Source organism: Candida oxycetoniae, assembly GCF_023343755.2.
Source record: "Candida oxycetoniae strain CBS 10844 chromosome Unknown scaffold3, whole genome shotgun sequence".
Classification (NCBI taxonomy): domain Eukaryota; kingdom Fungi; phylum Ascomycota; class Pichiomycetes; order Serinales; family Debaryomycetaceae; genus Lodderomyces; species Lodderomyces oxycetoniae.
The window spans coordinates 51,087-79,066 of record NW_026055368.1 but is presented as its reverse complement, the minus strand read 5'-3'; the positions used below and the strand labels follow the sequence as shown (position 1 = coordinate 79,066).

Below are 27,980 nucleotides of genomic sequence, written 5' to 3'. Positions count from 1 at the left end.
AAGACAAAATAAACCCCGTTAACCAACTTGAATCAAGGGAGAGAGATCTATCTCTCAGTTGTACCAACGTTAAACCTTAACCTTAGATTGTAGCTTCTTGTTACATCATCGCAAGAGCAAGAACCAAAAACAAAAAAAAAAAAAAAAAAAAAAAAAAAAAAAAAAAATATATAAAATGAAAAACTTGATCCTGCGATGAGATCAGATAAGTCAAGTTGAAAACAAGATATCTTTTTACCAGCCTCATTTTCTGCCCAAGATGCCTTTAAAGAAGAAGGTGAGAAATGCTGGACAGTCGGAGACAGATACGGCATTCGATGAGTTACTAAGACCTGTGTATAAGGGTAAACGGTTAGAAGATGAGATCGACACGGCCGAGGATAAATGGAATCTTTTGCCGGCATTTTTAAAAATCAAGGGTTTAGTTAAGCAGCATTTGGACTCGTTCAATTACTTTGTTGATGTTGATTTGAAAAAGATCTTGCAGGCAAACTCAATGGTACGATCTGATGTGGATGAGACGTTTTATATCGAGTATACGGATATTAGAGTTGGACACAAGTCTACTTCGAAGCCAGGCACCAAAGAAGTGATATTACCGCCACATGAGTGTAGATTGAGAGACTTGACATACAGCGCGCCCATTTACGTTGACGTGTTGTATACAAGAGGATCCAAAATAATCCAACACAACGATTTGGAGATTGGGAGAATGCCAATTATGTTGAGGTCGAATAAGTGTATGTTGGATGGGATGGACGAGAAAAGAATGGCTCAAGTGGACGAGTGTCCTTTGGATCCCGGTGGATATTTTGTCGTTAATGGTACGGAAAAGGTAATCTTAGTTCAAGAGCAGTTGTCCAAGAATAGAATCATTGTTGAAGCTGACGAAAAAAAGGGCATAGTGCAAGCCTCGGTGACATCATCGACACATGAAAGAAAATCCAAAACTTATGTGATAACAAAGCACGACAAGATATATTTAAAACATAACTCTATTAGCGAGGATATCCCTATTGTGATTGTGTTGAAAGCAGCAGGCATCACATCTGATCTTGAAATATTACAATTAGTATGTGGTTCAAACCCTAGTTATCAAGATATATTTGTTGTCAACTTTGAAGAGGCTGCCAAGCTAGGTGTATTTACCCAACGACAAGCACTACAATATTTGGGTAAACGAGTGAAAACGATGAGAAGAGCAGGTGCGGCTAAGTTGTCACAAATCCAGGAAGGTATCGAGGCAATTGCCATCACAATCATTGCGCATTTGACTGTCAAAGACTTGCAATTTAGAGAAAAAGCTCTTTATATAGCTATAATGGCAAGGAGAGTTGTAATGGCTATGCACAACCCCAAAATGGTGGACGATAGAGACTACGTTGGTAATAAAAGATTAGAGCTTGCTGGACAGCTTATGTCATTGCTTTTCGAAGACTTGTTCAAGAAATTCAACTCCGATTTCAAGGCTAATATTGACAAGATTTTGAAGAAACCGAGTCGTGCTTCAGAGTTTGATGCTCTCTTGTCTATACATATACACTCAAATAACATTACCATGGGTTTAAATAGAGCTATATCCACGGGGAACTGGTCATTGAAGCGTTTCAAGATGGAAAGAGCAGGTGTTACTCATGTCCTATCCAGGTTATCGTACATATCAGCCTTGGGGATGATGACTCGTATTTCTTCACAATTTGAAAAATCGAGAAAAGTTTCTGGTCCTAGAGCTTTACAGCCGTCTCAGTTTGGGATGCTTTGTACTGCAGATACACCAGAAGGTGAAGCTTGTGGGTTAGTTAAAAACTTGGCATTAATGACGCATATCACAACTGATGATGAGGAACTTCCTATAAGAAAGCTTTGTGTAGCTCTTGGTTGTGAGTTGATTTTGAACCTAGATTCAGCAACTTTGCACATGGATGGTAACTTTGGAGTTTACCTCAATGGTACATTGATTGGAACGACTAGATTTCCTGTAAAATTTGTTTCCGATTTTCGTCGATTGAGAAGAGCTGGCAAAGTTTCTGCATTTATCTCCATATACACCAATATTCATCATCAAGCAGTACATTTGGCCACTGATGGTGGACGTATTTGTCGTCCGTTGATTATAGTTGAAAACAACCAGTCCAAAGTACAAAAAGAGCATATAGCAAAATTGTTGAAAGGTGAATGGGAATTTGACGATTTCTTAAGAGAAGGATTGGTAGAATATTTAGATGTCAATGAAGAAAATGATTCGTTGATTGCGTTGTACGAGAAAGATATTGGTGCCATCCCCAATTCGAACACGACACATTTGGAAATTGAGCCATTTACCGTGCTTGGAGCTGTTGCTGGTTTAATTCCATATCCGCATCATAACCAATCGCCTAGAAACACGTATCAATGTGCGATGGGTAAACAAGCCATTGGTGCTATAGCTTATAATCAATTCAGAAGAATTGACACTTTGCTATATTTTTCTGTTTATCCACAGCAACCCATGGTGAAAACAAAGACTATTGAGTTGATAAATTATGATAAGTTGCCCGCCGGTCAGAATGCAACTGTTGCGGTTATGTCGTATTCTGGTTACGATATTGAAGATGCGTTAGTGCTCAATAAAGCCTCTCTCGATAGAGGTTTTGGTCGATGTCAAGTTGTACGCAAAAATACAGTGCAATTGAAGAAGTATTCAAATCACACAAAGGACATTTTATCTGGTATGAGAGTTGATGAAAACAATCAGCCCATTTTTCCACATCAACCTTTGGGACCCGATGGGCTTGGTGAAGTGGGCAGTAGGATTGAGAATGGACAAGTGTTTGCCAATAAGTGGGTTCCAACTAATGCAGGCGACTCGACATTGAATGGACCGCAACAGCAACAGAATCCATCTGTGGAAAGTCACAGAGAGGCCGCCTCTTACTACAAGGGTCCTGAACCATCATATATCGATCAAGTCATGATGTCAGTTAGTGACAATGATCAAGCATTAGTAAAAGTTGCATTAAGACAGACGAGAAGGCCCGAATTAGGAGACAAGTTTTCCTCGAGGCATGGACAAAAGGGTGTTTGTGGTATAATTGTACAGCAGGAGGATTTACCTTTTAATGATGATGGTATCTCGCCGGACATCATTATGAATCCGCATGGTTTTCCTTCACGTATGACGGTAGGTAAAATGATTGAGTTGATATCAGGTAAAGCTGGGGTGTTGAATGGTTCATTAGAGTATGGAACTTGTTTCGGTGGCTCCAAATTGGAGGAGATGTCACGAATATTAGTTGATAAGGGATTTTCTTATTCCGGAAAGGATATGTTGTATTCTGGTATCACGGGAGAGTGTCTCCAAGCTTATATCTTTTTTGGGCCTATTTATTACCAAAAATTGAAGCATATGGTGTTGGACAAAATGCACGCGAGAGCAAGAGGTCCACGGGCTGTTTTGACAAGACAGCCAACCGAAGGTCGATCAAGAGATGGTGGGTTAAGATTGGGAGAGATGGAGCGTGATTGTGTTATTGCATATGGAGCAAGTCAATTATTACTTGAGAGGTTGATGATTTCATCGGATGCGTTTGAAGTGGACATATGCAACAAGTGTGGGTTAATGGGATACAATTCGTGGTGTACCACTTGTAAAGAAAGCGAAAACATTATAAAGATGACGATTCCGTATGCTGCTAAATTGTTATTCCAGGAATTGCTTTCGATGAATATTGCTCCCAGATTGAAACTAGCTGATGTGTTTTGAAAAGGACAGACACTATCGAACAGAGCTATACAACGCTATCGAGCAGAGCGAGATAGTGGAGCACACTGACTAGCTATGTGATGATAGTAGAGAAGATGGGAACTTTAACTAGAGAGAGAGAGAAAACTTGCTAGTGTTGGTGGCAGCTGGTGTTGGTGGCAGCTGGTGTTGGTGGCAGCTGGTGTTGGTGGCAGCTGGTGTGCTCCACTATCTCGCTCTGCTCGATAGCGTTGTATAGCTCTGCTCGATAGTGAGGGAGGAAACGGTAAAGAAAAAATTTTCATCTCCACTTCCAGCCACCCTGTAGGTATCGGTGACAGCTAGTCAATGGTCCACTATCTCGCTTCGCTCGATAGTGTTCCTTCGTCGTCAAAGCAGAATTAGGCTTTCTAGGGGGGTTCATTTTTAGCCTTTTTTAATTTTTATTTTTTCTTTTAGTTCTCTCTGTAGATTGATGAGATCTATTTTTATTCTTTTACTAGAAAGAACTAGATTGAAGGGAATACAGAGAAGCTATGCTTGTTTCCACAGTGTAGGTTATGGCACTTGGGTATATGATGCAAAGATCACGGCCCAGGATTAGGGTTGTGTTTATAAGTTTGGTGGTGCTGCTAGTGTACTTTTTTGTTGTAGCCATGAGTGAAACGTCAGGGCAATTAGATTTCAAATCGGTGGCATATTTATTAAGAAACTCAATAAAAGAGATAAGACTGCGTTTTGGAATTTTGCAAATGGAGTCTCAAGTTGAAAAGTTGGATATAACAACGGATCCAGAGCACCCTTTTGATAATGTGATAAATTCATTTTTCCCCATTGACTCGATTTTGGAGTTCAATACTACTACTCGGTTATCTGAGGATAGTGGCAGTGGCAGTGGCAGTGGCAGTGGCAATTTGACGACACACCAAATCGTGGGTAGGTATGCTTCATTTAGCCCCATTTTGAATAACGAGTTAAAGTCCAAATACAGAATATTGCCAAGTAATGCATGCACCGAGATTGACTTGAATGATTTGCACAATGAACAAGAGTATAGACATAAAGTGTTGATTGTTTTACGAGGAGATTGTACGTTTGTGGATAAGGTAACAAACATTTTGAACTCGGAATTGGATTCAACGGCAATAATCATTGCCAATAATGAGCCGTACAAGGGACTAATTACGATGTTTTCAAATGCATTCAACCAAGACTACTCGTTGGAAACTCCAATCATGTTTATCACTTTTGAGGATTATAAACTTCTCAAGCTGTTGGAGAAAGAAAGCTTAGTATTGAGAATTACAACCGCGTATCTTGGCAGTTGGTTCACGCTTTTAATGTCCATGGTGTTTTCGCCACCACTATTAATTGTTATTTTCTACTGCTTTATTGTTTGTGGACAAAAGATTAAAAAGTTTCAGGTTAGCCGTAAGAATGCGCAAATGGTGAGAGATCTTCCTGTTTATATCTACAACATTGATCACTTGATAAAAGAGACAAATTTTTCAACATACTTGAAGGCTACAGGTCAAACAAACCAGATACCCGAAATTGAGAATGACAACGCTGCAGCAATCTATGAATCGCCAACATCTTCTCCAAATCGATCCACTACATCGGTGCATCAATTTATTGTTGGGGGCATTGATCTCAAAAACTCAAAAGTACCTTTACAAGTGCTTTTTCTGCCCGAAAAGTTTTTCAAGTCTTACAAGTGCTCTATTTGCTTGGAAAAATATATTCCTTTAAAGTCAAAAGTCTTGGTTCTAGACTGCAAACATTTCTTCCATCAATATTGTCTATCTAATTGGCTTATTAACTTTAGAAGAATATGTCCATTGTGCAACTCAATGTTGCTGCTGCTGCTGCTGGTGCAACAACAACAGTCAAATTTACTTGCTGGTCAAGAAGAAGAAAATTATGGATCAACTTTAGATTTAGAAAGAGGAGATGAGCCACTGGAGATGTCATCAGCAACAGAACAAAGAAGAGAGGTAGTAGCATCCACATCAATACCACCACCACCACCACCACCACCATCCAATATATCCACCAGCATTTTTAGTCAACATTTACAATCAGCACAGAGAGAATTACTTGGGAATATTACTCTTTTACCACCAAGACCGCTATTGATAGCTCGGCCACTGACACTACTAAATCAATGTAATGTCAATTCAAAATTTGACAGAGAAGAGTTAAGCACGAGTATCGACTCAGGTAACGGCAAGTAGCAGTAAATATCCTAATCCAAAAGAAGTGCAGGTTACTGGTTACTAGTGGTTGAAAGAAAGGAGAAAACATTAATAAAGGATGCCTGTGATAGCTCGTATCGCTCTATCACCTCGTGTGATCGACGGTGGCTGAGATAGTATACAAAGCTCTTGGTGATATAAAGCTCTTGGTGATATAAAGCTCTTGGTGATATAAAGCTCTTGGTGATATAAAGCTCTTGGTGATATAAAGCTCTTGGTGATATAAAGCTCTTGGTGATATAAAGCTCTTGGTGATATAAAGCCCTCTGTTGTTGGTTGATTCTTTTTTTTTTCTTTTTTTTTTCTTTTTTCTCCAACAGTAAAATATTTCATCTCTTTAATCAAATCATTCTTCCACAATGAATAACGAAGCCGCTGAGCCGAAAACAGAAGTAACACCGAAGCCTATAAGGATTAGGAAGAGGAAAAAGAAGTTGGAGATAGCATGTGTTTATTGCAGGCGTTCACATATGACGTGTGACGAAGTACGGCCATGTCAAAGGTGCGTGAAGAGAGGTATTCTGCACCTCTGTTATGATGAACCATCGAATCCCCGTCAAAGGAAGAAAGCTGCATCTTTGAGGCGAACTCAAAGTGAAGGAGAAAATACATTTGCCTCACCGCCAACTCAAGAGGTGCCTTTTGCGAAAGTTAAGCAGGTTCAGCAACAGCAACAGCAACAGCAGCAACAACAGGTTCAGCCGCCACAGCAACAGCAGCAGCAGCAGCAGCAACCACAGGTGCAATTGTCATCGCCGTCGATGTCAGTACCACCTTCTCTACAGTTCAACCCTGTGCCCAGACCTTCTAAAAATTCGATATTATCTCAAACATTCCCTTATAATCAGGAACCGTTGTTTTATTCCGAACATGCTGGAAGCGAGTTCAGCTCGTTAAATGACTTTCTTTCCATGATCGATGATCCCGAGTTGGTCAATGGTGCGTTGAATGATGATCCAAATGGGATTTTAAACTTTGGTAACAACACTAATAACAACAACACTAGTAACAACAACAATAACAATTATCATGTGAATAGCGGCAATCATAATGCAAATTTGAACAATGTATTAGGACTCTCGCCAAATGCTGCTTTATTCGGGCAGACGTTTAATGAGGAGTTGGTGCATCTGCAGCAACAACAACATCAGCAACAGCGGCAACAACAACACCAGCAACCACAGCAGCAGCAACAACAACAACAACAACATATACAACATATGCAACAGCAGCAACAGCATATACAACAGCAATCATCACATTCACAACCCAAGATACAAGAAAAAACAGCAATGTCACCGAAACCAGAATCTGCGCAACCAGTGATATCCGACTCGGCGAGGGACAAGTTTTTCCTCACAGCTGCTGATCCAACCACAGAAATCTCTCCTGAAGAGAGATTAAAACAAGTTATCAAAGCAAAATTAGAGGCGGGTTTGTTACAACCTTATAACTACGCTAAGGGGTATGCTAGGTTGCAAAGATACATGGATAATTACATGAATATATCTAGTCGTCAGCGAATCTTGAAACCGCTCTCGATATTTAGACCTGCATTTCGCGCTATTGCTCGAACTTTGAAAGATGTTGATTTGGTACTAGTTGAAGAAAGTTTCGAAAGAATGTTATTGGATTATGATCGAGTGTTCACATCCATGGCAATACCTGCTTGTTTATGGAGGAGAACAGGGGAGATTTATCGTGGCAATAAAGAGTTTGCCTCATTGGTTGGAGTCACAACCGATGATTTGAAAGATGGGAAGTTGGCCATTTATGAGCTCATGAGCGAGGAGAGTGCTGTTAATTTTTGGGAGAAGTACGGAGCTATTGCTTTTGACAAAGGTCAGAAAGCAGTGTTGACGAGTTGTAACTTGAGAACAAAAGATGGTATTAAGAGAAAAACATGTTGTTTCAGCTTTACAATTAGGCGAGATCGATATAATATTCCAAGCTGTATTGTGGGGAACTTTATACCTATTGATCCATGAATTAAGAAAAATGATGTAACTATTTAGAGCTGGCTTTTCCATTTTTCTTCTCCTTTTCCTCTTCCTCTTCTTCTTCTTCTTCTTCTTCCTCTTCCTCCTCCTCGTCCTGTTCTTTTTCTTTTTCTTTTTGCTTTTCTTGTGCTTCTCTCAACAACTTGAGTCTCTCTTCTTTCAACTGTCTCTGCACTTCTATATATTGTCCAAGAGGTGTCTTTTTCAGTTCAAAATCGCTCAAAAACATTTTCACCTCTTGTTTGTTGCTTGGACCATACTCCACATGTGCTCTTTTTGTCATGATGAATTGGGCATTGGTATTCATTTTTTCAATCAACTGACCTAACTGCTTGTTGAATTTGACGTTTTTTGACTTTTTTATAAATCTTTTTAAAGCAAGCACTGCTGGTGTGATTAGCTCGGGAAACGCAATGTTTTTTGCATATAATCCAAAAAACTCTGCAGTCAACTCTATAAATTGTTCAGTTAATCCGTCTTGGTAAATCTTAGTCCCTAAATAGGCTTGATTAACCTTGATATTATGTTCGAAATCTACAAATTGTAAACTGGATGGCTTAGGAGGCTTGGTAATTGCTGTGGATGAAAGAACCTCGAAAAGTAATGGAAACAAGGGTATGTATACTCCTGTTAGTTGAGACAATCTGATAAGAGACCTTACTAAGTAAAATCTCAAGGGGAAAAACTGGGCTGTGGGAATCAATCTGATTGCACCTAAAGTGACTTGCACCAAGGGGTAAATCAACTGCCTCATTGAAGATTCCTTGGATTTGTGATTTCTTAACTCAACCTCGGGATTACAATATTGAGACAACACTCTTGACCAAAAATCTAACGAGTGACAATATTGCCAGTTGTAAATAGTCTTGTATCCTTCTTTGGCATTGGAAGTGGCATTGATACTGTTTCTCAAGTGTATAGCAAGTTGTCTTATATACTCAAATCCAATTTGGTACCCCACAGCCTCATCAATACCATATAATTCAGCAGCGGAGTTTTTACAAAAATTAATTTTGTCCATGCTGTGAACATTTGTTCTACGACAATGCTGAAGGAGTGAAGAGTAAGTGAGTTTTAGCACTGTTTCTAGTACCGACTTGGGATATTCTCTAGCAACATTGTTCAAAAATGCAAATGTGGCAATTTGTGTGTCAATCTCACCAGCACTAGCCCACACATTTACCACAGCAGTTAATATGTGTTTTAAAAGACGACGGTGTGATAAGTAGTATGGGAATACCTCGTAAATAGAAGCTAAAATTAATGCAGCTGTTTCTGTATTGGTGATGTCATTCAACAAAGTGATGAATGAACTGGCATGAGTTTTTAAAATGTTGGAAATCTGCTCTGCCTGTCCATTCTTTTGTGGAATCGTCCTTACTCCATGTTGATTTGTCTTGTATTTGACAATATTTTGAATAGCAATAGGCACTTTCTTCAACACGAGTAACATCAAATCAGCAAATGCTTGGGGATCAATCATTGTATATTTGTAGTCGTCACTCTTGTGTATATTTATGGCGGCCTTAAATGCTATAATTATATTTCTGATTATCTTAGTTGTTGGTTGGGTCAACTGTTGCTCCCATTTTTTAACCAACTGGGTGGTTATATCTATTTTAGTAGTGTTTTGCACCCCTGACTTGGCTTCTTCTTCATCTTCTCCGTTGTCATCTTCTTCTTCTCCATCATCATTCTCGTTTTCAGAATCATCACTTATCGCGTCCAAAGGATTCACATGTAAAAGCTCCTCGTCATTCTCTTTCAAGTATTTGTAAAACTCTGGGTCCTCTTTTTCCAAGTTATCTAAGTTCTCTTGCATATCGATGTCAGAAGAAGACGACAGCTCGTCGCCAGACTCAGACTCGGACTCAGACTCAGACTCTAACTCAGTGTCCTTAGTTTTCGTTTTCTTTTTCCTATCCTTTTTCTCTTTCTCCTTTGGTACTTCGAATCCCCCGGCAAAGAAGTCATCTACTGACATATCCTCAAACACTTCTTTAGCTTTCCCATCACGAGTTGTTGTAGCTCCACCATTCCCATTGCCTTTTTTTCTTAGCGCTGCTTTCTTGTTAAATTCCTGGACTTTCTTACGTTGCTCAATTGTATGCTTTAGATGTTTATTTTGAAACTTCTTTGTCTGTTTTGAAGTTTTGCCCATGGTAAGATATACCCTGTCCGAGTCCCAATATTTTTCAAAAGAAGAAGCTTAGAGATGAGCAATGAGATGAGAGAAGCGATTAGTTTTTTTGTCTTTTTTTTTTTTCCATTTTTTTTTTCTCTTTTTGCGATGAGCCCAAATTGAATCAGGAAAACTTAAAGATGTAGACAAAATGCCATCCTGTAGGTGGAAGTAGTAGTAGCGGATATGATTGTTAGCATCAATGTCGCTTAAACGTTATTGCTGTGTGTCGGTGGCAGCTGGTGTGCTCCACTATCAACCAGAGAGCGAGATAGTGTTGTATGATATCCCGATGAGAAGGGTTTCAAAAAAAAAAGGTGAGTATTTTGCAATGGAAAAAAAGAACCAACCCGGAATCGAACCGGGGACCAATCGATTTGCAATCGAGTGTAATAACCGCTATACTATTGGTTCTGGTAAGACAGGCTTCAAACCCTCTTGTAATCAGGAAATCAACTGTACTATTTGGTTGTTTTCTTGCATGACTCAGAGATTTGAATAGAGTTACCTGCACTGCTACGTATTTTATATCATAAGAAAGCTTTCCTCTATACTGTTGTCAAAAATGACATTGACAAGATCGGCAAGATAATAGGATATCCCAAGTAGAGTAAAAACTCAAAGACTTTTCTGTGTGTAAACGTTTAGGTCAATGTTGTTACCTAGGTTTTATAATTTTTTTTCTAAAATGTCCATGACTCTAATTTATCTTTTAACTTTTTGGATGATTTGATGCCAAAATTGTTGAAAAAATTCGACACTATCGAGGAGAGCGAGATAGTGGAGCACACTAACTGCTTGACTAGCAAAGTGAAGGCGAAGTTAGTTGTTCTCTATAACTAGCAAAGCGAAAGCAAAGCTAGTGGTTCTCTATAACTAACAGAGCGAAAGCAAAGCTAGTGGTTCTCTATAACTAGCAAAGCGAAAGCAAAGTTAGTGGTTCTCTATAACTAGCAAAGCGAAAGCAAAGCTAGTGGTTCTCTATAACTAACAGAGCGAAAGCAAAGCTAGTGGTTCTTTATAACTAACAGAGCGAAAGCAAAGCTAGTGGTTCTCTATAACTAGCAAAGCGAAAGCAAAGCTAGTGGTTCTCTATAACTAACAGAGCGAAAGCAAAGCTAGTGGTTCTCTATAACTAGCAAAGCGAAAGCAAAGCTAGTGGTTCTCTATAACTAACAGAGCGAAAGCAAAGCTAGTGGTTCTCTATAACTAACAGAGCGAAAGCGCCAGCTAGAGCCTAACACTTGCCAAGTGAATGCCTGACACTAAAGCGAAACCGACGTGTGTTTTTGACAAAAAAACAAAAAGAGTATTACCTACAATTAAAGAACTACACAGTATAAGGTTGGTTTTATAGCTTTTTCAGTCCACACTCAACTCTACTATTAAGTCTACAATTAACACACTAACTAATGACACTAGTGTCTATAAAGTGTTGCTCGATAGTGTCGTATTGTCGCGGTGTCTATAAAGTGTTGCTCCACTATCTCGCTCTGCTCAATAGTGTCGTATTGTCGCGGTGTCTATAAAGTGTTGCTCCACTATCTCGCTCTGCTCGATAGTGTCGTAGTGTCATGGTGTCTATAAAGTGTTGCTCCACTATCTCGCTCTGCTCGATAGTGTCGTGGTGTCGTGGTGTCTATAAAGTGTTGCTCCACTATCTCGCTCTGCTCGATAGTGTTGTATCGCATTCTTTTCTTCAAATACCCCGGATTTTATTGCGCTACCAAACCAAGAATTTTATACCTAGACCCATTATTGCCTCTTCTCCCGTCTTCCTCCGATCCCCCCAATACAAGACTCTATCCTGAGCCTGATAAACATGAATTCCGTCTCCATTGACAACATAGGGGAACAATGTTTTTTGGCCAATTTCCCTCTTCTTAAGCTTGCGTACTATTCACGTCCGAATCAATTTCTGACCAATGATGTTCTTTTTATTTGTAAAGTGCGCATGCCCTGGTGCTCAGTTAACCCGGGCAACTGAAGCAAAGGAAAAAAAAAAAAAAGAGACCCGATAAAAAAGACCAAAGGTAACCAGAGAAAAAAAAGTGAAAAAGTATAGCTACTGTTCATTTTCTTTTATTTCAACCAAGGACAAATGTTTAGGCCTACTATACTCAAGAGATGCGTCAGACTGTTAGCCACAGTAGCTGAAGAAAAAGCTCCAAGGGTCAAGAAATTTCAAATATACAGATGGAATCCTGATACTCCCGAAGTTCAACCCAAGATGCAAACGTATGAAGTGGATTTGAATAAATGTGGTCCGATGGTGTTGGATGCATTGTTGAAGATCAAAAACGAACAGGATTCCACTTTAACTCTTAGAAGATCATGTCGTGAGGGAATTTGTGGCTCATGTGCCATGAATATTGGTGGTAGAAACACATTGGCATGTTTGTGCCGTATAGATACCGATACTTCAAAAGAAACCAAGGTATATCCATTACCACACATGTTTGTTGTTAGGGATTTAGTTCCAGATTTGACTCATTTTTATAAGCAATACAAGTCAATCAAGCCATATTTGAAAAGAGACCACCATCCTGAAGATGGAAGAGAAAATATACAGAGCATTGAAGATAGAGCCAAATTGGATGGGTTGTATGAGTGTATATTGTGTGCTTGTTGCTCAACATCTTGTCCTTCATACTGGTGGAACCAGCAACAATATTTAGGTCCTGCAGTTTTGATGCAGGCTTACAGATGGTTGATTGATTCTAGAGATGAAGCTACGGCTGAAAGAAAAGCAATGTTGCAAAACTCAATGTCCTTGTACAGATGTCATACCATTATGAATTGTGCAAGAACTTGTCCAAAGGGATTGAACCCAGGTAAGGCAATCGCAGAAATAAAGAAACTGTTAGCATTTGATTAAGTAATTTTTTTTTTTCAATTTAGGCAAATCTTTTTTATCCCTCAGCTTTCCCTAGCCCTCTATGATGATGACGACTGTATCACTTATAGTCATTATGAGCATTGTTTGCTTTTTTCAAATGGGTTTCATTAACAATGCATTTCCCCTTTCTTTTCTTTTTTTTCTTTCTTTTTTTTTTGTTTGTTTGTTCATGAAAACAGGCATCTTCTGTAAAAATACAAGAAAATCATTTAGTTAGCGCTTGTTGATATACAACAAAACAAAATAGAAAAGAGCATTTACGAGAATATGGGTTTTAGGTACATACCATTGTTGTAGCATAATCAAAGCTGTAATAATATGGTCTCCAAGTCATCCCAATCCATAAACATTTCGCCAAACTCCATTGGCCCTTGAATAGTTTAAATTAGAAACAGTAAAGCGGATAAGAGCATACTCAAATGCACTGTAAACGCATAATGAAAAGGAAATTTTTTTTTCGATTCATATCTATATATATATATATGTATATGCATATATAATTATGAGTTTATACGAGTTTTATGTAGTTCTGATTATGTTTTGTAGATGTCTGATAAGGAAGAGGCTGGATTGAAGACCAACTCCGAGACCGAATTGGAAGCCAACTCAGAGGTGGGCTTGGCTAGCGTAGGCAGTTTTGATAATGCCTTTACATTTGTCAACCAACACCAACCAAGTGATGAAATAGATAAGGCAAGGTTAGTGAGAAAATTGGACTTTATTATTCTTCCGTTATTATGCTCCATCTACTTGCTTCAATATTTGGATAAACTTCTTCTCAATTATGCGGCTGCGATGGGGATTAAACGGAACCTTGTAGGAAACGAGTATGCCAACTTGTCTACAATCTTCTATGCTGCATATATTTTCGGAGAGCCAATTGTTTCATATTGTTTGCAAAAGTTTCCTTTGGGCAAGACATTGGGTATATTTATAATCATATGGGGGGTAGTAGTAACCTGCCACTCTGCTGCTTCAACTTACGCTTCATTAATGGTAGTTCGAACTTTGTTGGGAATTTTCGAGTCCTCCAGCGCAGTGGGATTGATTATTATTAGTGGTATGTTTTATACAAAGAGACAGCAAGTAGCCAGGATGGGAATTTGGTCTACAATGGCTGGCGTGGGTACAATAATAGGAGGATTGTTATCCTTTGCTTTTCAACACGTAAAAACTACCAAATTCCAATCATGGCAAATCCTATTCTTGGTAATGGGGGTGATTACAATATTAATGGGTATTATTGTGACTATCTTCCTTCCGGATAATGTACACACTTGCAAGTTTCTTACCGACCAGGAAAAAGTCTATATCCTCAACAACGTGGTTAAGGTTAATCAAACTGGTACAAAGAATTCCAAGTTCAAAAAGGAGCAAATCTATGAGCTATTATTCAAAGACAAATTCACTTGGCTATACTTTCTTTTAACCTTGTGCTCTCAAATTGTTACAGGTGCCATTGGAACATTTAGTGTAACAATCACCCTCACATTTGGTTTCGACAGTTATGAGTCGGCTTTGCTACAACTACCCGTGGGAGCAATAACCATCATTATCATTGCAACTGCAACACAGCTTGCCTCTAAAGTGGGACACCACACCCTCGTAACTGCTTCAATGTTTGTTCCGACTATTGTTGGTGCAATCGTATTGCTAATATCCCCCAATAGAGTTGGTAATTTATTATCATTATATTTGCTTTACAGCGGATCGTGTAGCATAACATTGATTTATGCATGGATAGGTGCAAACACCGCCGGATCGTCCAAAAAATTTGTAAGAAGTGCAATGATTATGATTGCATTTTCGGTAGCTTGTATCATTGGGCCACAATTGTTCCAAGCTTATAGTGCCCCTCATTATCGGCCTGCTAAAATAGTCATCCTCATAACCCAGTGCTTGTCAATTCCTATAACATTGCTTATCGGCTGGATGTGTAAAGAGGAGAATGAAAAGAGAAAAGAACTGGTAACAGGCAGAGAGTTTTTGGACTTGACGGATATAGAAAATGAAAATTTTAGATATATATATTGATAAAGGAAATAGACAATATTCATGAATCAGTGTTACTGACCATACTTATTACAATACATATAAGTCTTTATATTATGCTCCACTATCGAGCAGAGCGAGATAGTGGAGTTAATCATATCTCCTCCTTGCTATCACTTATATAGTGTCTGCTATTAAAAAGAAAGGAAAGAAAAAAAAAAAAAGAAAATGCCCGCCCTACAGGACTCGAACCTGCAGTCTTCTGATCCGTAGTCAGACGCGTTACCATTACGCCAAGAGCGGTCTTTTATATAAGATAAAGTTTTATGTTTCAGTTATTTTCAAAAAATTTGGATAAATAAGGTATAACATACAATGATGTAATGATGTAATCTCAAAGTTAGATTAAAAGCACGTAGAAACTGCTGTATATATATATATGTATATGTATATATTGATTTATTAAGTAGTTTCTTTACACCTGACTCTTTACTTGTTCCCTACTTTTTCTCCACTTTGGACCCCATTTCAACAATACAACGACAATTATTATACCCACCACGTCAAGTAACCCCAATCCCGTCATACACCATCCAAACCCCATCTTCCGTATTAAAACATCAACAATTGCAGTACAAATTGCCGCAGCTACGTTTCTCATCAAGTTTCCTATGGCGACATTGGCACTTGGCTGAGCTGGGCTGCATTCAGTTAAATAGGTTGTTGTAGCGACAAAGACCCATGTCATTCCAAACCCTGATAAAAACGCAAATATAAACACCGCATAAACTGGAGCATGCTTCTCAACTGTCCATGCATAACCAATCACTCCAGCCATGGAAATCAACAACCCTGCAATTTGTATGGAAAACCTATGTTCCGGAATATAATCCTCTCTTCTCATGAGCTTATCTGAAAGCCAACCGCCTATGCTAGATCCAATAATCAAAGCGCTGCCTGGACACAAATAACTCAAGCTTGTTTCAATTGGAGTGAAATTGTATTGTTCCAGCAATACGCGTGAAAATGTAATCATGACTCCATAAAACGTTGCAAATAATAGTCCTGAATTAATCGAACAAAGCAAAACTGGCTTATATTTGAGTAAATTCCAATAATTTTTCAAACTTGGTTTCGGTGGACGCGGATACCCTTCAACAACTTTCTCTTGCAATTTTGGCTTCACAAAGTAACCCTGGCCCAAGCAACTGCCATCTCCTACTAAAAACCTCAACGTTTCTGGTAAAAAAAACAATATTATCAAGTACACCACAAACCCGAAAAGAGCCAAAAATCCAAAAATCCACCTCCAATTGGTTGTTGCTATTAATGACAATAATGGCCCCAATACTGGGCCCAATTGTGGGCCCCACATAAATATCGAAATTGCCTTTGCTCTATTCTTTGGCTCAAAAATATCCGATACTATCCCGGCACCAACAGACATGACACTGCTCGCTCCAAACGCTTGGACTATCCGCAAAATGTAAAGTGCTACAATATTCGCAGGAACGGTGGCTAGTAAAATGTTCGCTAAAATGAAAAAGGATAAAGGCAACAAATAAAGCATCTTTCTCCCTCCGTAGTCGGCCCATGATGCCCAGATCAACGGGCAAAACGCAAATAATGCCATAAAAACGGAAACTGTTCCATCAATGGTAGTACTCGATACATTGAAAACCTCCTCCAACTCAGGTAAAATTGGCACGTAAATGTTCCCGGCAATTGGTCCCAAGCATCCAGCCAAAGTTGCAATGCAAACAATCAACACTCTTCGTTTGAACGGTAGGGCAGAATAAGCAGATGCCATTACTGGAAGAAGAGAGAATGGAAAATGACAGTGGCAATAGCAATTGGTAAATGGCTATGGCAAACAAAAAGACAACAACGACAACGACAACAATAACGATAACAATAAGGTCAACAACGCAAACAACTGCACTTCTATAAATTGCTAAATCGCAACTTCATATTCACTGGACAGATTGGGCCAGCTGGTGTTATTCTTTCCTTCCAAGTATCATCGAGCGATATCTTGTACTTTCCTAAAACAGCTTGAACAAACATTTTGCATTCATACAATGCAAACTTCTCACCAAGGCAAGCCCTCTTACGCCCGTGAAATGCAGGCAATGTTCCCATCCGTTTAGCTTTCGAATAGTTTGCACTAATTTCTTCACTTGTGGAACCCCATCTTTCTGGCTTAAATTCGTTTGCAGATTCCCAAAAATTTGCATCCCTTCCAGTTCCCATATTGTAGTAACCGACATAAACTCCTTTCGGAATGTAAATGTTTCCCAAAATCGTAGCTTGTGTCGTGCACCTATTGATAATCTGATTCAACGGAGGATACATTCTCAAAGTTTCATAAACCACTGCAGATAAATATGGATCGCCTTCTTTGCGTACCTTCTCCTGTATACAAGAGTTCTTGGCTAGTACGTACAATAAGGAAAGCATTAATAGCAATGGATTCTCATGTCCTGCAACCATAAGAATTATCGAGTTATCCAAGTATTGCTTTTGAGTTAGCTTTCCATTGCTTAATGCTGCTGACAAGTTGGCAGCTGCACCTCGAGTAGAGTTTTTGATTTTTTCTCCATACCAACTGCGAAATGCTTCAACCTCCTTTTTAGCTTTGATACGGCTCGGAATAGGAAACATTTCAACCGAAGGGAAATTCATGAAAAATGGCTTAAAAATTTGCAGCTTGATGTATTTGATCTTTTGATGCATTGGGGTGAGATTAGCTCCCACAATACAATCTCCCACGTTAGCAAGGGAGTAAAGCTGTAAAAGGTCATTGACAAAAATTGACGGACCCTTTTGCAATTCCTTCTCAAGCAGTTTAAGAAAATCCCTTGTGTTTTTTTCAATTGGAACAAGGTCTGGAAACTGAATACTCTGCGCAACTACGTCTCTGTATAACCGCCAAAGATCCCCATGAGCCGAAATTATATTATCACCGGTATACGTAGCAAGTACAGACTTTGGAATTTTGATATGATTGCCACTTTTTGCAAAGATATCTTCGTTTTTGAAAATGTGAACCAAGTACTCAGGTTTGCTCACCAAAATATTCCACCTTGAAGCAAAGTAAATCTTTACAGCACCGTACTTTTCCAACTTTTCTCTCAAGTACTTCTCATATAGCTGTAACTGATCCAACCCAAGAAACGAAACGTAAAAAGGGATGGTTGGTATGTTCCGTGGAAAACTGAACGGTGGAACGACGATGGGGCCAATAAAAGTTATTATTACTATTGATAGCAACGCTAAAATCAACAAGAAGACCATCTTTCGGATTGTTGCGTTTCTTGCCTTTTAGAAAGGTTTAATATTTCCAGAATTTCCACAGTATTTAAACCATTTTCTTTATTCTTTCTCTATTCTAAAAAATTTGGGAAACTAAAAGCAAAATGGATCTATAAAAGCATTCCTGGATCCCGATTCCTTGGTCAGATTGAAATCTAGCAAAGTAATTCAAAGCTAAAGAAAGACACAATCAAAAAATGGAATCTTCGTTATCATTAAATTCAAATGCCAGTAGTGTTACCACAGTGGAAAGGTCTCAACCACTCTATAATAACATTTGTATGATATATAGCCGCGATGAAGGCAGTATTTTAACCCAAAGACTCTTTCAAGAATGCGAAACGGAAATCATGCAAGCCAAAAACAAAGTTGAGTATGATGGGTTTTATCGAAAAGATTTGGGTACAGATTATTATATCTGGGAAAAAAAAAGGGACAAGATCTGGCATGGAATTGTTACCAAGATGTCAATATTTGAAAAAATTGACTTGTGGTTTATCGATTTGATATTAACGCTGTCAAAACTTGCCTTTGAGCGTGCACCCGCACCCGCACCTTCTTCCATGTTTGAAGGGGTCTCTACAACAATTACTGACTTATTTGCCGAGGAATTGAAGCACTCTGTAGAAAATGAAAAGTGGGAAGATATTGGCAAGCTTCGTTTCCATAAAAGTGTTGAATTTTTCACCTCTCGTTGGCAACCAGTGGAGGCGGTATTACCAGCTTTTCCTTGTAAGTCGTCTAATCAAGAAAAAGTTTTTGGAGTTATGCCTGATAAGGGCGAGGAGTTGGCGCTAACACGATTGATTCACTTTGCTCGCAAGGTGAAGAAAATATATCCACCGGGCTTTATTATATGGGTTGTTAGTGATGGTCACGTGTTTAGCGATTGCATTGCCGTTGACGACTCGAGAGTCAATGCTTATTTCTCGGCCTTGAAGCAATTGTATTATAGGATTATCGATGGTGACGACAGTGTCAGTGACAGTGTCAGTGACAGTGTCAGTGACGATTGTATCAGGTTTTGTTCCTTACCCGAGATTTTCCGATTGACCAAATGGTTTGATTGTTCAATGGTTGATCATATTGAGTTGGGACATTTTTTGGACACTGAGATTGACCCTGAGTCGGAGCTTTGCCGCAAGATTTTGATGAGCTCTTGTGATACCGATAATGGCAAGTTGTACATGGAGGTTAAGACGCCATCACACCCGAGATTATCATTATTTCGCGGATTTTCCAAATTTATGACTGAAGACTTGCAGTTTCACCCAAAAGTGTGCAAGATGACAAGAAAAATGTTCAAGAAGATTACTTCCAAGGTTGCTTTTGAGATGATTAGACGCAATGACGCCTACTCCAACTTGGTTGAATTGATGTTTCCCTTTCACCTTCGATTTTCCATCCATGCGCATAACAACTCGGGTCCCAAGTTTGGCATCTCGTTATTGCGAAGCCAATGCCGCCATATCACCAGCATCAAAGACCATAAGGAAATTAGATATGCAGATTTATTACACATTCCAACACCTTGGCATAACTCTATAGTTAAAATTGACGATGATGAAACTTATTTTGTAATTAAGGCTAAAAAAGTTGAAGAGGAATTAAATAAAGGTAGCGGCTATGGCCACTGGGATCAAAAAAATCTCCATTATGTTTTCTTTACCAAGTAATCTTCTTCTTCTTCTTCTTCTTCTTCTTCTTCTTCTTCTTCTTCTTCTTCTTCTAAGAAGAAGAAGAAAGAACGAGAAGCAGATATAGTGTTTAGAGAATGCCAGACCAATTGAAGATTAAGACTGACGCTTTAAAGAGACTTGTAAAAGAGGAGAGGCTTTATAAGCAGGAAGTTAGGGACCATGAGCAGTATGTGGATAGAATGAAGGCAAACGAAGCTGACGATTATGAGATTAAGAAACAAATTGAGGTGCTTGAAGAGGGTTATAGGATGATTCCAAAAGTGAGGGAGAGGATTTTGGAGTTGAAGCAGCAATTGAATGATTTATTGATTGAGTTTGGGGGCCAAGAGGAAGTTGGTGAAGTAAAGAAGGTTCTCGCAGAGGTTGATGAAAGCAAGCTGAAAAAGTGAATGGGGGAAACTACTCGCAGAGGTTGATTGAAGGAAGTTGCAGAGGTTAGTGGAAACTACTCGCAGAGGTTGATTGAAGCAAGTTGCAGAGGAATTGAAGCAAGTTGCAGAGGAATTGAAGCAACTTTCAGAGGAATTGAATCACAACTTTCAGAGGAATTGAATCACAAACAAGTTTTGGTGAATGAAAATAATGTGTGTAATGTCAAGTGATTGAAAAATCTATCACAGTGAATGATGTTACACGACGGAGTTAAGCTAATAATAATAATTTTTTTTATTCTCTCTCTCTCTTATTGATAATATAACTACTACGACTAATAATTTAATATTAAGAAAAGAGTTTTCCATTTACTATTATTACTTGTAATAATAAATGTAGATGAAGTAGGATTCAATCTCCCCACTTTGCTCTTTTTATTTTTAGTTAATGTTCTAACAAGGTTAAGTTACCAGTAACCACAACATTTTCCAAAATTGACCCATTGGGGATATCAATCTTGTCTCCGTCATTACATACGATAATCACGGTACCTCTTAATTGAACGCCTTTGCCAATACTAACATTACCTGTAATCGTCAAGTGATCCAATTCCAAGATTTTTGGCATGTGAGGGATTCTTGATTGGAAGCCGCTTACTTTCTTAAAATGAGAACCCAATTTGATCAATGGGTTTGAAAAGCCATCTCTAGTAGGATCTAATTTCAATGTACCGTGTTCCAAGTAAAATAAATCGGATTTGACTAATAGCAAATCCGAACAAGTCTTAACTGGAAGGAATCTCGATCTAGGTACAACAACACCATGGGCGCCTTTAAAGTGTCTGATGGCCGCACCAACGGCTGTTTCTAATTGCAAAACATTGACATCATTGCCAATAATCTTTTGGTTAGGAATGATTTCCGCTTCAATTGCATTAGCTTCAACTAGTCTCTTGATAGCTCTCAAGTTTATCCACAAGTTATTGGTGTTAAAGTATTTGAATTTTTTAATGCTCTTGAAATCCTCAACGTGCTCTTTTGGAACCTGTGCAATCTCCAATAATCTAACCTCTCCTTGGTAATTGATCAATGTACCTCCCTTAACATCAGCTCTAGTCTTATCGGTCAACTCCATAATATATTCAGCACCTGTCTCTAACATATGCGATAAGATCTTTGTGTCTACTGTGGCCCCCAAGTTGTCACCATTGGAAACAAACAAAATTTCTCTGCCTTGCTCCAACAATGCATCAAGCTCGCCTGATTGAACCAAAGCTTCAAACAAGTCTCCGTGTCCCGGAGGGTACCAACTTTCAAGAGAATCGTCATATGACTCCGGGACCGGCAATAACGAGTCCTTGTAGATTCTTGGAAATCTCGATTGGTTAAAAGTCTTGACTCTGATTCTGTGTCCTTGATACTTTTTGATAATCTTGGCAGTATCGGCATCGGTATTGAACGAGTTCATCAACAACAAAGGAACGTCAGCATCGTATTTTCTGTTCAAGTGCTCAATTTGTCTCACAGACAAATCTAAAAAGGTATTGCCGTCTCTAACTTCAATCACTGATTTGGGACCAACACATCCCATAGAAGTACCCAATCCACCATTCAATTTCAAAACAGCCAATTTCGTCAAATCGGGTGAGGCATCCTCTAATTTATTATAAGCAACAACCTCATCTGCCGAAGGTGATCTGATTTTATCCCACTCCAAAGTAGTACCCGAGGCCTTTTCAGTCAAGTATCGTCTAAACAAGGAGAAAAAGTTGTCCATTTCATTTTCAAATCGGTGCTTTTCTTCAAAATTCTCAACTGTGTCTGCTAAATTATTCAACGCATTACGCATCTGTGATGCAGCAACATTCGTTGCTGTATTGTCAAATGCGTATGCCGATTGACTCTTGGTGTGCCTTTTTGATGCCATTGCCACTTATACAAAGCTGTGCTACGAGTAAAGAAACTAAACTCTGTGTTAAAACTATGGAAAACTTGCTTGCTTTTATATCCAATTGTAATTTTTCTTCTATTTATATAAGCTGATTATTTAGTGCGCAAAAACAACGCCTATTTTTTTTTTTTTTTTTTCTTTGTTCCATGAAACACGCGTGGAAAACGAACTTGGGTGCAATAGCTAAGAAAATTGTTTAGCAATTGTCTCTTCTAGGTGAGATTTAATGAGGGGGGTGGAGATGGAGTGGGGGAGGAAAAGAAGAAGAAGAAGAAGGGGGGAGGGGGGCGGAAGGAAAGAGAAGGTATGTCATTTTTTGGTTGTACAAATGTTCCGAGATTTGACACTACTGTATCAAACGTATGGAAAAGGCTTGTTCTGGTAAGTAGTAATTGCCACGTAAATGAATAGCTACCAAGTAGTTTAGACTGGTTTTAGCCCAACTTTCGAACCGGCCGGAGGAATACAAGTCTATATCGGATAAAATGATTTCAATTGTATATAAGAAATCAGCTTGACGATAAAACCCCCTCTTCACACACAAAAAGAGACAAAGAGAGACAAAAAGAGACAAAGAGAGACAAAAAGAGACAAAGAGACAAAGAGACAGAGACAAAGAGAGAGAAAGATCTTTTTTCATAACCCCGGAAATTATACTTTCAAATATCTCTCTCACGAATCAATAAAATCAACAAGTTTATATATTAAGTATAACTCAAATCGATTGAATTGACTCCCTATCGAGCGGAGCGAGATAGTGGAGCAGCAATGACTATCTCCACACTCTCTTCTCTCTATCTACAATCTCTCTTCTCTTTATCTACAATATCTTTTCGCTCTATCTGCTCTTTCTATCGACTAGATTCGTTTCACTCGTTATCTCGCTCTGCGCGTTAGTGTCGATAGTGGAGCAGCAATGACTATCTACCGTCTAGTCTCTCTCCACTATCTCGCTCCGCTAGATAGTGGAGCAGCACTGATTGTCACCGACACTATAGTGGAGCAGCACTGATTGTCACCGACACTATAGACACCATCTCGCTCCGCTCGATAGTGTCTGGCTAGATAGTTAACTGGCATAAATCTCTCCATCATAATCAAACCCATAAAATGATTTGTTCATGTTTTACGTACACGATCACGTGATTTACCTTCAAGTCGAAGAGAAGCTATAATATGTAGAAAAATGGATCTTAGCCAAGGATAATATTAATGAAAAAGATAAAGTAACACTAATACCAAAAAAAACAAAATAAAATATATATATATATATCCAAATCAGATAGTGTTACGTCAGTGTTACTTCTGAGTTAATTCGGTGTTACCTCTACGGTTATCTCAATAGGGGGTGCATCGGTATTTGTTAATTTCTCAAAAGCACTCTATTAATTTGGACGGTGAGGCGCAACCAAAACACACACATGTAACTTCCCAGCTCTAGCACTATAACCTTTTATTTTTTTATTTTTTTTATATTTGTACCTTTATCACCACGTGATCCAAAAATTACCAAACTAGAATCGGCCTTTTGCTATAGCCGGTATCGGCATCTCATTTTAGATGGAATCATTGACATTTCCTCAAAACCATTGACGATTTATCACGATAATCAATAAGACAATTATAGCGAGTGAATCAAAGCGAAAGGAGGAAGGAATTGGTACCCAGAAAGAAATTTAGATAAATTTAATAATCACCAAATCAAGGTCTGTGTGCTGAGAGCTTTGTCTTGCCAACAATTTTGGAGAGAATCGCTAGTTTGGCCGAGTGGTTAAGGCGATGCCCTGCTATTGTTCCTTTGAGCAAAGATTGTTAGGCATTGGGATTTTCCTTCGCAGGTTCGAATCCTGTAGCTGGCGATATTTTTTTTATTCAAGATTCACATCATGAATAAAAGTTGGCCTTTTTTTCCTAGCAATCAAACCCGTGTGTTTACAAAGCAGATGTAATCAAACCCGTGTGTTTACAAAGCAAATGTAATTATGCTATTTTAGCAATTTATCTCCTCGTTATAGAATCAATTAATATTTCTTGAGGGTGTAGAAAAAAGTGGACAACACAAACCAATTATCCATAATTCAAAAAGCTTTCTCTAGCAAACTGATGAAGTTGTTGTTTATCTGTTTGTCACTACCAACTTCGTTAGAACGCAAGGGGCTTGAAGTCGGCCCTATCACTGTAGCATTGGTACTTTAGAGCTTTTCCTTTTCAAAAAAATACAAACTCGCCATGTGGTGTGGAAGAACAAGTAATTTACAGCAAAAACACATATACATGTGGCATCATATAGGGTCTATACTCTTGTATACTCTATATCAAAAATTAACTCTGGGTACAACTTTATTTCAAAACAAAATCAATGAATTTTTGTCAATTTGTTGCTTTCATTCCATTTTAATTTCTACTCCTCAACCATGCAGCTGTCACATTATTATAAAACTCACGTTTGTGGTTGCTGATATGTATGATGGGTCCTTGCTCGCCTCCGTCGAACGGATCGCCAACAACACTATACACGCAGTAGTACTTTTCGCTGTTTTCCAATACACGCGCCGATACGTGTTTCTTCTGTTCCACCCAAGCTTCGCTTTGCTCATCAAACGTTTTCACATTAACTTTCCGCTTCAAAGTTGGTGGTTTAATAATATTTTCAAAAAACAAAGGATTTGCGTAAATTTTGTGAAGAGTGGAATAATCTTGTTTTCCTGTCGCTGTTCCTTCTTTGTTTGTATCATCCACATGTTCTGTGGCTTTAGTTAGATATTTAGCTTTGAATGCAGCTTTGAATGAGTAATTATATTTGAGCCAATTTTGTAGCTGATGCGTGGTTGTACAGATTAAAGAAATGTCATCAGTGTCTGATAATTGAGAGAAGGAAGATGAACATATCTCAGAGTCATTATCTGGGCTAAGAACCCCTGACATAACTGGATAATTATAATGGAAAGTAAAATCTGAACCTGCCATCTCTTGTCCAATCCACAAGTAATCGGCTTGCTTGACTCTTAAATTTAATATTTCGTAAAACTTCAAACTGGCAGATATTAGCAATCCACTCAAAGCTCGATGTTTGTCGAGTATCATAAGATTCGAGTCAAGCACGGTTTGAAAGTCTTCCTCGTAAAACCTGCGAGACACTGAACTATCTGTTTTTCGTAGTTCAAAAAAGTCGTTATCAGCATTTTGAGGCAGCAAAACATTTTTCATAAAATTTGTGATTTCGTAAAAGCCTGGAGTTGCTTTTGCCTTGTTTAATAAGGATGGATATTTGAAAAAATAGGCCCCACTAGATTTGTACCTTTCATTGAACAACGATTCCAAGTCTGTCAACGGAATGGTATGTTCTGATAAGAGAACAACATCCCGAAAGGGATTAAATATTAAACCCAACGTGGCTATATCAACTGGATAGTCTGTGACAGTACTCAAGTCGATAAAAAGTATATCTTGTGGTACTGTGTCACCATTAGTTGTGTCTCTAGCAGCAGTGATCAATTGGGCTTTATCTTGATCCGACAAGGTCCTATAAGCTATTGATACTGGTAATTTGTTCTGCAATAGTCGAAGACATCTCAAGAGGCGTACAATGTGGTCCACTTGTTCTTGTTGGTTTTTTTCAGAGGTTATTGGAATAACAATTCCTCTTCCAATGCTCAGTTGTTGAATAGCCTTGAGAAAACAATTTGATGTGGTTGAAGTTGACAAACTCTCACCGTTATAATTCTCAACTTTGGCCATGTTTCCCTTTATCCATGGAAACAACTTTTCCTGTAATCGCAGGCACGAAGCATCTGAAATTTCATCATAACATTTCCCAAATACCCTCATATGGTTTATCTCGTCAAAGATTTGTTTTTCATAAGAAGCGTACTTTGCGCTTTCTCTAGCATACTCTTGAGCTATTCTCTCGTTGTATTCCGTTTTCCAATTCTTGCGTTTATACTGTTTCTTAATGGCTCTGGTACGTTCTTTTACCCATTTCTTTTTTTTATAAACCACTGGGTCAATTTGGAGATTATTCCAAAATTCTAGATCAACTTGAAACTGCTTATTGATGTTGGAGAAGTATATATCACATTTCTTTGATAAAGAAAACTCCGAAATCTTTTGAGTTTTCTGTTCAACTTTCCACTTTGTGTAAATTGCATTCTCAAAATGATCTCGTGCATCTTCAAGTCTAAGGTTGCTATCAATAAATAGGTGTTGTTGTTGCTTATGAAGGTGCTGATGAGTATGTATCAATAGAACCACTATTACGAAAAAAAGCACTATCAATCCCCTCTTTAAGTAGAATATGTAATTCATAGTCTCTATTCATCTAAAGAAACGAGAGACTTTATTAAAGAAACGAGAGACTTTATTATGGAAACGAAAGACTTTATTAAGGAAACGAGAGGGTTTGGTTCATTAAAATTTTTTACCTTGAATCAAAACAAGAAAAAAGAATCGGCCATGTTCCTCCATTGAGTAGCTTCCAGCGCGTAACATGGCAGGCGTTATCCAGACCGGGGATGGAGGGGGGGGAAAGGACTAGTCTTTAGGCATTCGTACATTGTAATCAAAGCGACCTGGCTACTTGAAGCACTGAGAAATAAGAGCCGAGGAGCCACAGCGGAAAAAACACGGGTAGCGACAGCGACACTATCAAGCAGCGACACTATCCCACTCTGGTCGATAGTGGAGCAACACTTTGTAGCTGGGTAGCTTGTTACACACTGATTAGCTGCCTACTATCTCACTCTGCTCGATAGTGGAGCAACACTTTGTAGCTGGGTAGCTTGTTACAACACCATCTGCTCGATAGTGTCAGTCAGTGTGCTCCACTATCTGCTCGACAGTGGAGTAACACTATCTCGCTCTGCTCGACAGTGTCAGTTTAACTTTACTAGGAGTCATTATCGTGTACTCAAAACCTGGAGCAACTTTTGTGCTTTGCTCCTTAAGCCAACTTGTATAAGCTTCAGCTTGCAAATTGAAACTTTTATTCTTTTCTATTTCTTGCTCCAACTCTGTGCACCACAGATTGACATCCTCCTTTGTCATTTTGAGTTTTGGAGGAACAACTGTGCTTGATAGCGTTGGTATGAGTTTGTTATAGCTAACATTCAAGGTGATTGCCTTTGGTGGTTGATATAACGGGTTTTTAATTAGTGGCACTTGCTTTAAAAACGGGTCGGCTAGAAAAAAGGTTACCAAGAGTTCTTTTGAAAAGTATGTCGTTTGTGCTTGTACTTACGCCTGTTAGTGTCGTCCATAGCTCTCTAGGTTTGTAGGGCTTGACAAAAAGGATTTGTGGAAAATAATGAGATTACTAGTTTTTTAGTTGCTCGACACTATCGACACTATCGACACTATCGAGCAGAGCGAGATAGTGGAGAAATACTGACTAACCTCAATACTGACTAACCTCAATACTGACTAACCTCAATACTGACTAACCTCAATACTGACTAACCTCAATACTGACTAACCTCAATACTGACTAGCTTCAATACTATCTCGCTTCGCTCGATAGTGGAGCAACACTGACTACATAGAAACTATTCATCGTGAAAAAGGCATCTTTAAAACACTCTCTATTAGGATTCAAA

At 38.7% G+C, this 27,980-nt stretch overlaps 11 protein-coding genes across 11 annotated transcripts; 6 read left to right on the top strand and 5 right to left on the bottom strand. All coding sequences in view use genetic code 12, as the record gives it.

Annotated features, from left to right (window-relative positions):
• Window positions 1–259: 259 nt before the first annotated feature.
• On the top strand, window positions 260–3,742 carry KGF56_001140 (DNA-directed RNA polymerase III core subunit; the record flags this gene model as incomplete). Its single annotated transcript, XM_049322232.1, has 1 exon — window positions 260–3,742. The coding sequence occupies one exon, from the start codon at window positions 260–262 to the stop codon at window positions 3,740–3,742; it is 3,483 nt and encodes a 1,160-aa protein (XP_049181666.1).
• A 635-nt stretch (window positions 3,743–4,377) lies between these two features.
• On the top strand, window positions 4,378–5,958 carry KGF56_001139 (uncharacterized protein; the record flags this gene model as incomplete). Its single annotated transcript, XM_049322230.1, has 1 exon — window positions 4,378–5,958. The coding sequence occupies one exon, from the start codon at window positions 4,378–4,380 to the stop codon at window positions 5,956–5,958; it is 1,581 nt and encodes a 526-aa protein (XP_049181665.1).
• Window positions 5,959–6,338: 380 nt separating this feature from the next.
• CWT1 (Cwt1p) lies at window positions 6,339–7,967 on the top strand (the record flags this gene model as incomplete). Its single annotated transcript, XM_049322229.1, has 1 exon — window positions 6,339–7,967. The coding sequence occupies one exon, from the start codon at window positions 6,339–6,341 to the stop codon at window positions 7,965–7,967; it is 1,629 nt and encodes a 542-aa protein (XP_049181664.1).
• Window positions 7,968–7,986: 19 nt separating this feature from the next.
• Window positions 7,987–10,140, bottom strand: NOC2 (mRNA-binding ribosome synthesis protein; the record flags this gene model as incomplete). The annotated part of the gene is made up of 1 exon (XM_049322228.1): window positions 7,987–10,140. One exon carries the CDS (start codon window positions 10,138–10,140, stop codon window positions 7,987–7,989), a length of 2,154 nt encoding a protein of 717 aa, XP_049181663.1.
• A 2,122-nt stretch (window positions 10,141–12,262) lies between these two features.
• Window positions 12,263–13,039, top strand: SDH2 (succinate dehydrogenase iron-sulfur protein subunit; the record flags this gene model as incomplete). Its single annotated transcript, XM_049322227.1, has 1 exon — window positions 12,263–13,039. One exon carries the CDS (start codon window positions 12,263–12,265, stop codon window positions 13,037–13,039), a length of 777 nt encoding a protein of 258 aa, XP_049181662.1.
• Window positions 13,040–13,606: 567 nt separating this feature from the next.
• Window positions 13,607–15,094, top strand: KGF56_001135 (uncharacterized protein; the record flags this gene model as incomplete). Its single annotated transcript, XM_049322226.1, has 1 exon — window positions 13,607–15,094. One exon carries the CDS (start codon window positions 13,607–13,609, stop codon window positions 15,092–15,094), a length of 1,488 nt encoding a protein of 495 aa, XP_049181661.1.
• Window positions 15,095–15,527: 433 nt separating this feature from the next.
• On the bottom strand, window positions 15,528–16,862 carry KGF56_001134 (uncharacterized protein; the record flags this gene model as incomplete). The annotated part of the gene is made up of 1 exon (XM_049322225.1): window positions 15,528–16,862. The coding sequence occupies one exon, from the start codon at window positions 16,860–16,862 to the stop codon at window positions 15,528–15,530; it is 1,335 nt and encodes a 444-aa protein (XP_049181660.1).
• Window positions 16,863–16,996: 134 nt separating this feature from the next.
• DIT2 (putative cytochrome) lies at window positions 16,997–18,349 on the bottom strand (the record flags this gene model as incomplete). Its single annotated transcript, XM_049322224.1, has 1 exon — window positions 16,997–18,349. One exon carries the CDS (start codon window positions 18,347–18,349, stop codon window positions 16,997–16,999), a length of 1,353 nt encoding a protein of 450 aa, XP_049181659.1.
• A 215-nt stretch (window positions 18,350–18,564) lies between these two features.
• KGF56_001132 (DIT1) lies at window positions 18,565–20,456 on the top strand (the record flags this gene model as incomplete). Its single annotated transcript, XM_049322223.1, has 2 exons — window positions 18,565–20,025; window positions 20,139–20,456. The coding sequence occupies 2 exons, from the start codon at window positions 18,565–18,567 to the stop codon at window positions 20,454–20,456; spliced, it is 1,779 nt and encodes a 592-aa protein (XP_049181658.1).
• Window positions 20,457–20,883: 427 nt separating this feature from the next.
• On the bottom strand, window positions 20,884–22,365 carry UGP1 (UTP glucose-1-phosphate uridylyltransferase; the record flags this gene model as incomplete). Its single annotated transcript, XM_049322222.1, has 1 exon — window positions 20,884–22,365. One exon carries the CDS (start codon window positions 22,363–22,365, stop codon window positions 20,884–20,886), a length of 1,482 nt encoding a protein of 493 aa, XP_049181657.1.
• A 2,418-nt stretch (window positions 22,366–24,783) lies between these two features.
• On the bottom strand, window positions 24,784–27,644 carry KGF56_001130 (uncharacterized protein; the record flags this gene model as incomplete). The annotated part of the gene is made up of 3 exons (XM_049322221.1): window positions 24,784–26,575; window positions 27,239–27,545; window positions 27,626–27,644. The coding sequence occupies 3 exons, from the start codon at window positions 27,642–27,644 to the stop codon at window positions 24,784–24,786; spliced, it is 2,118 nt and encodes a 705-aa protein (XP_049181656.1).
• Window positions 27,645–27,980: the final 336 nt, after the last annotated feature.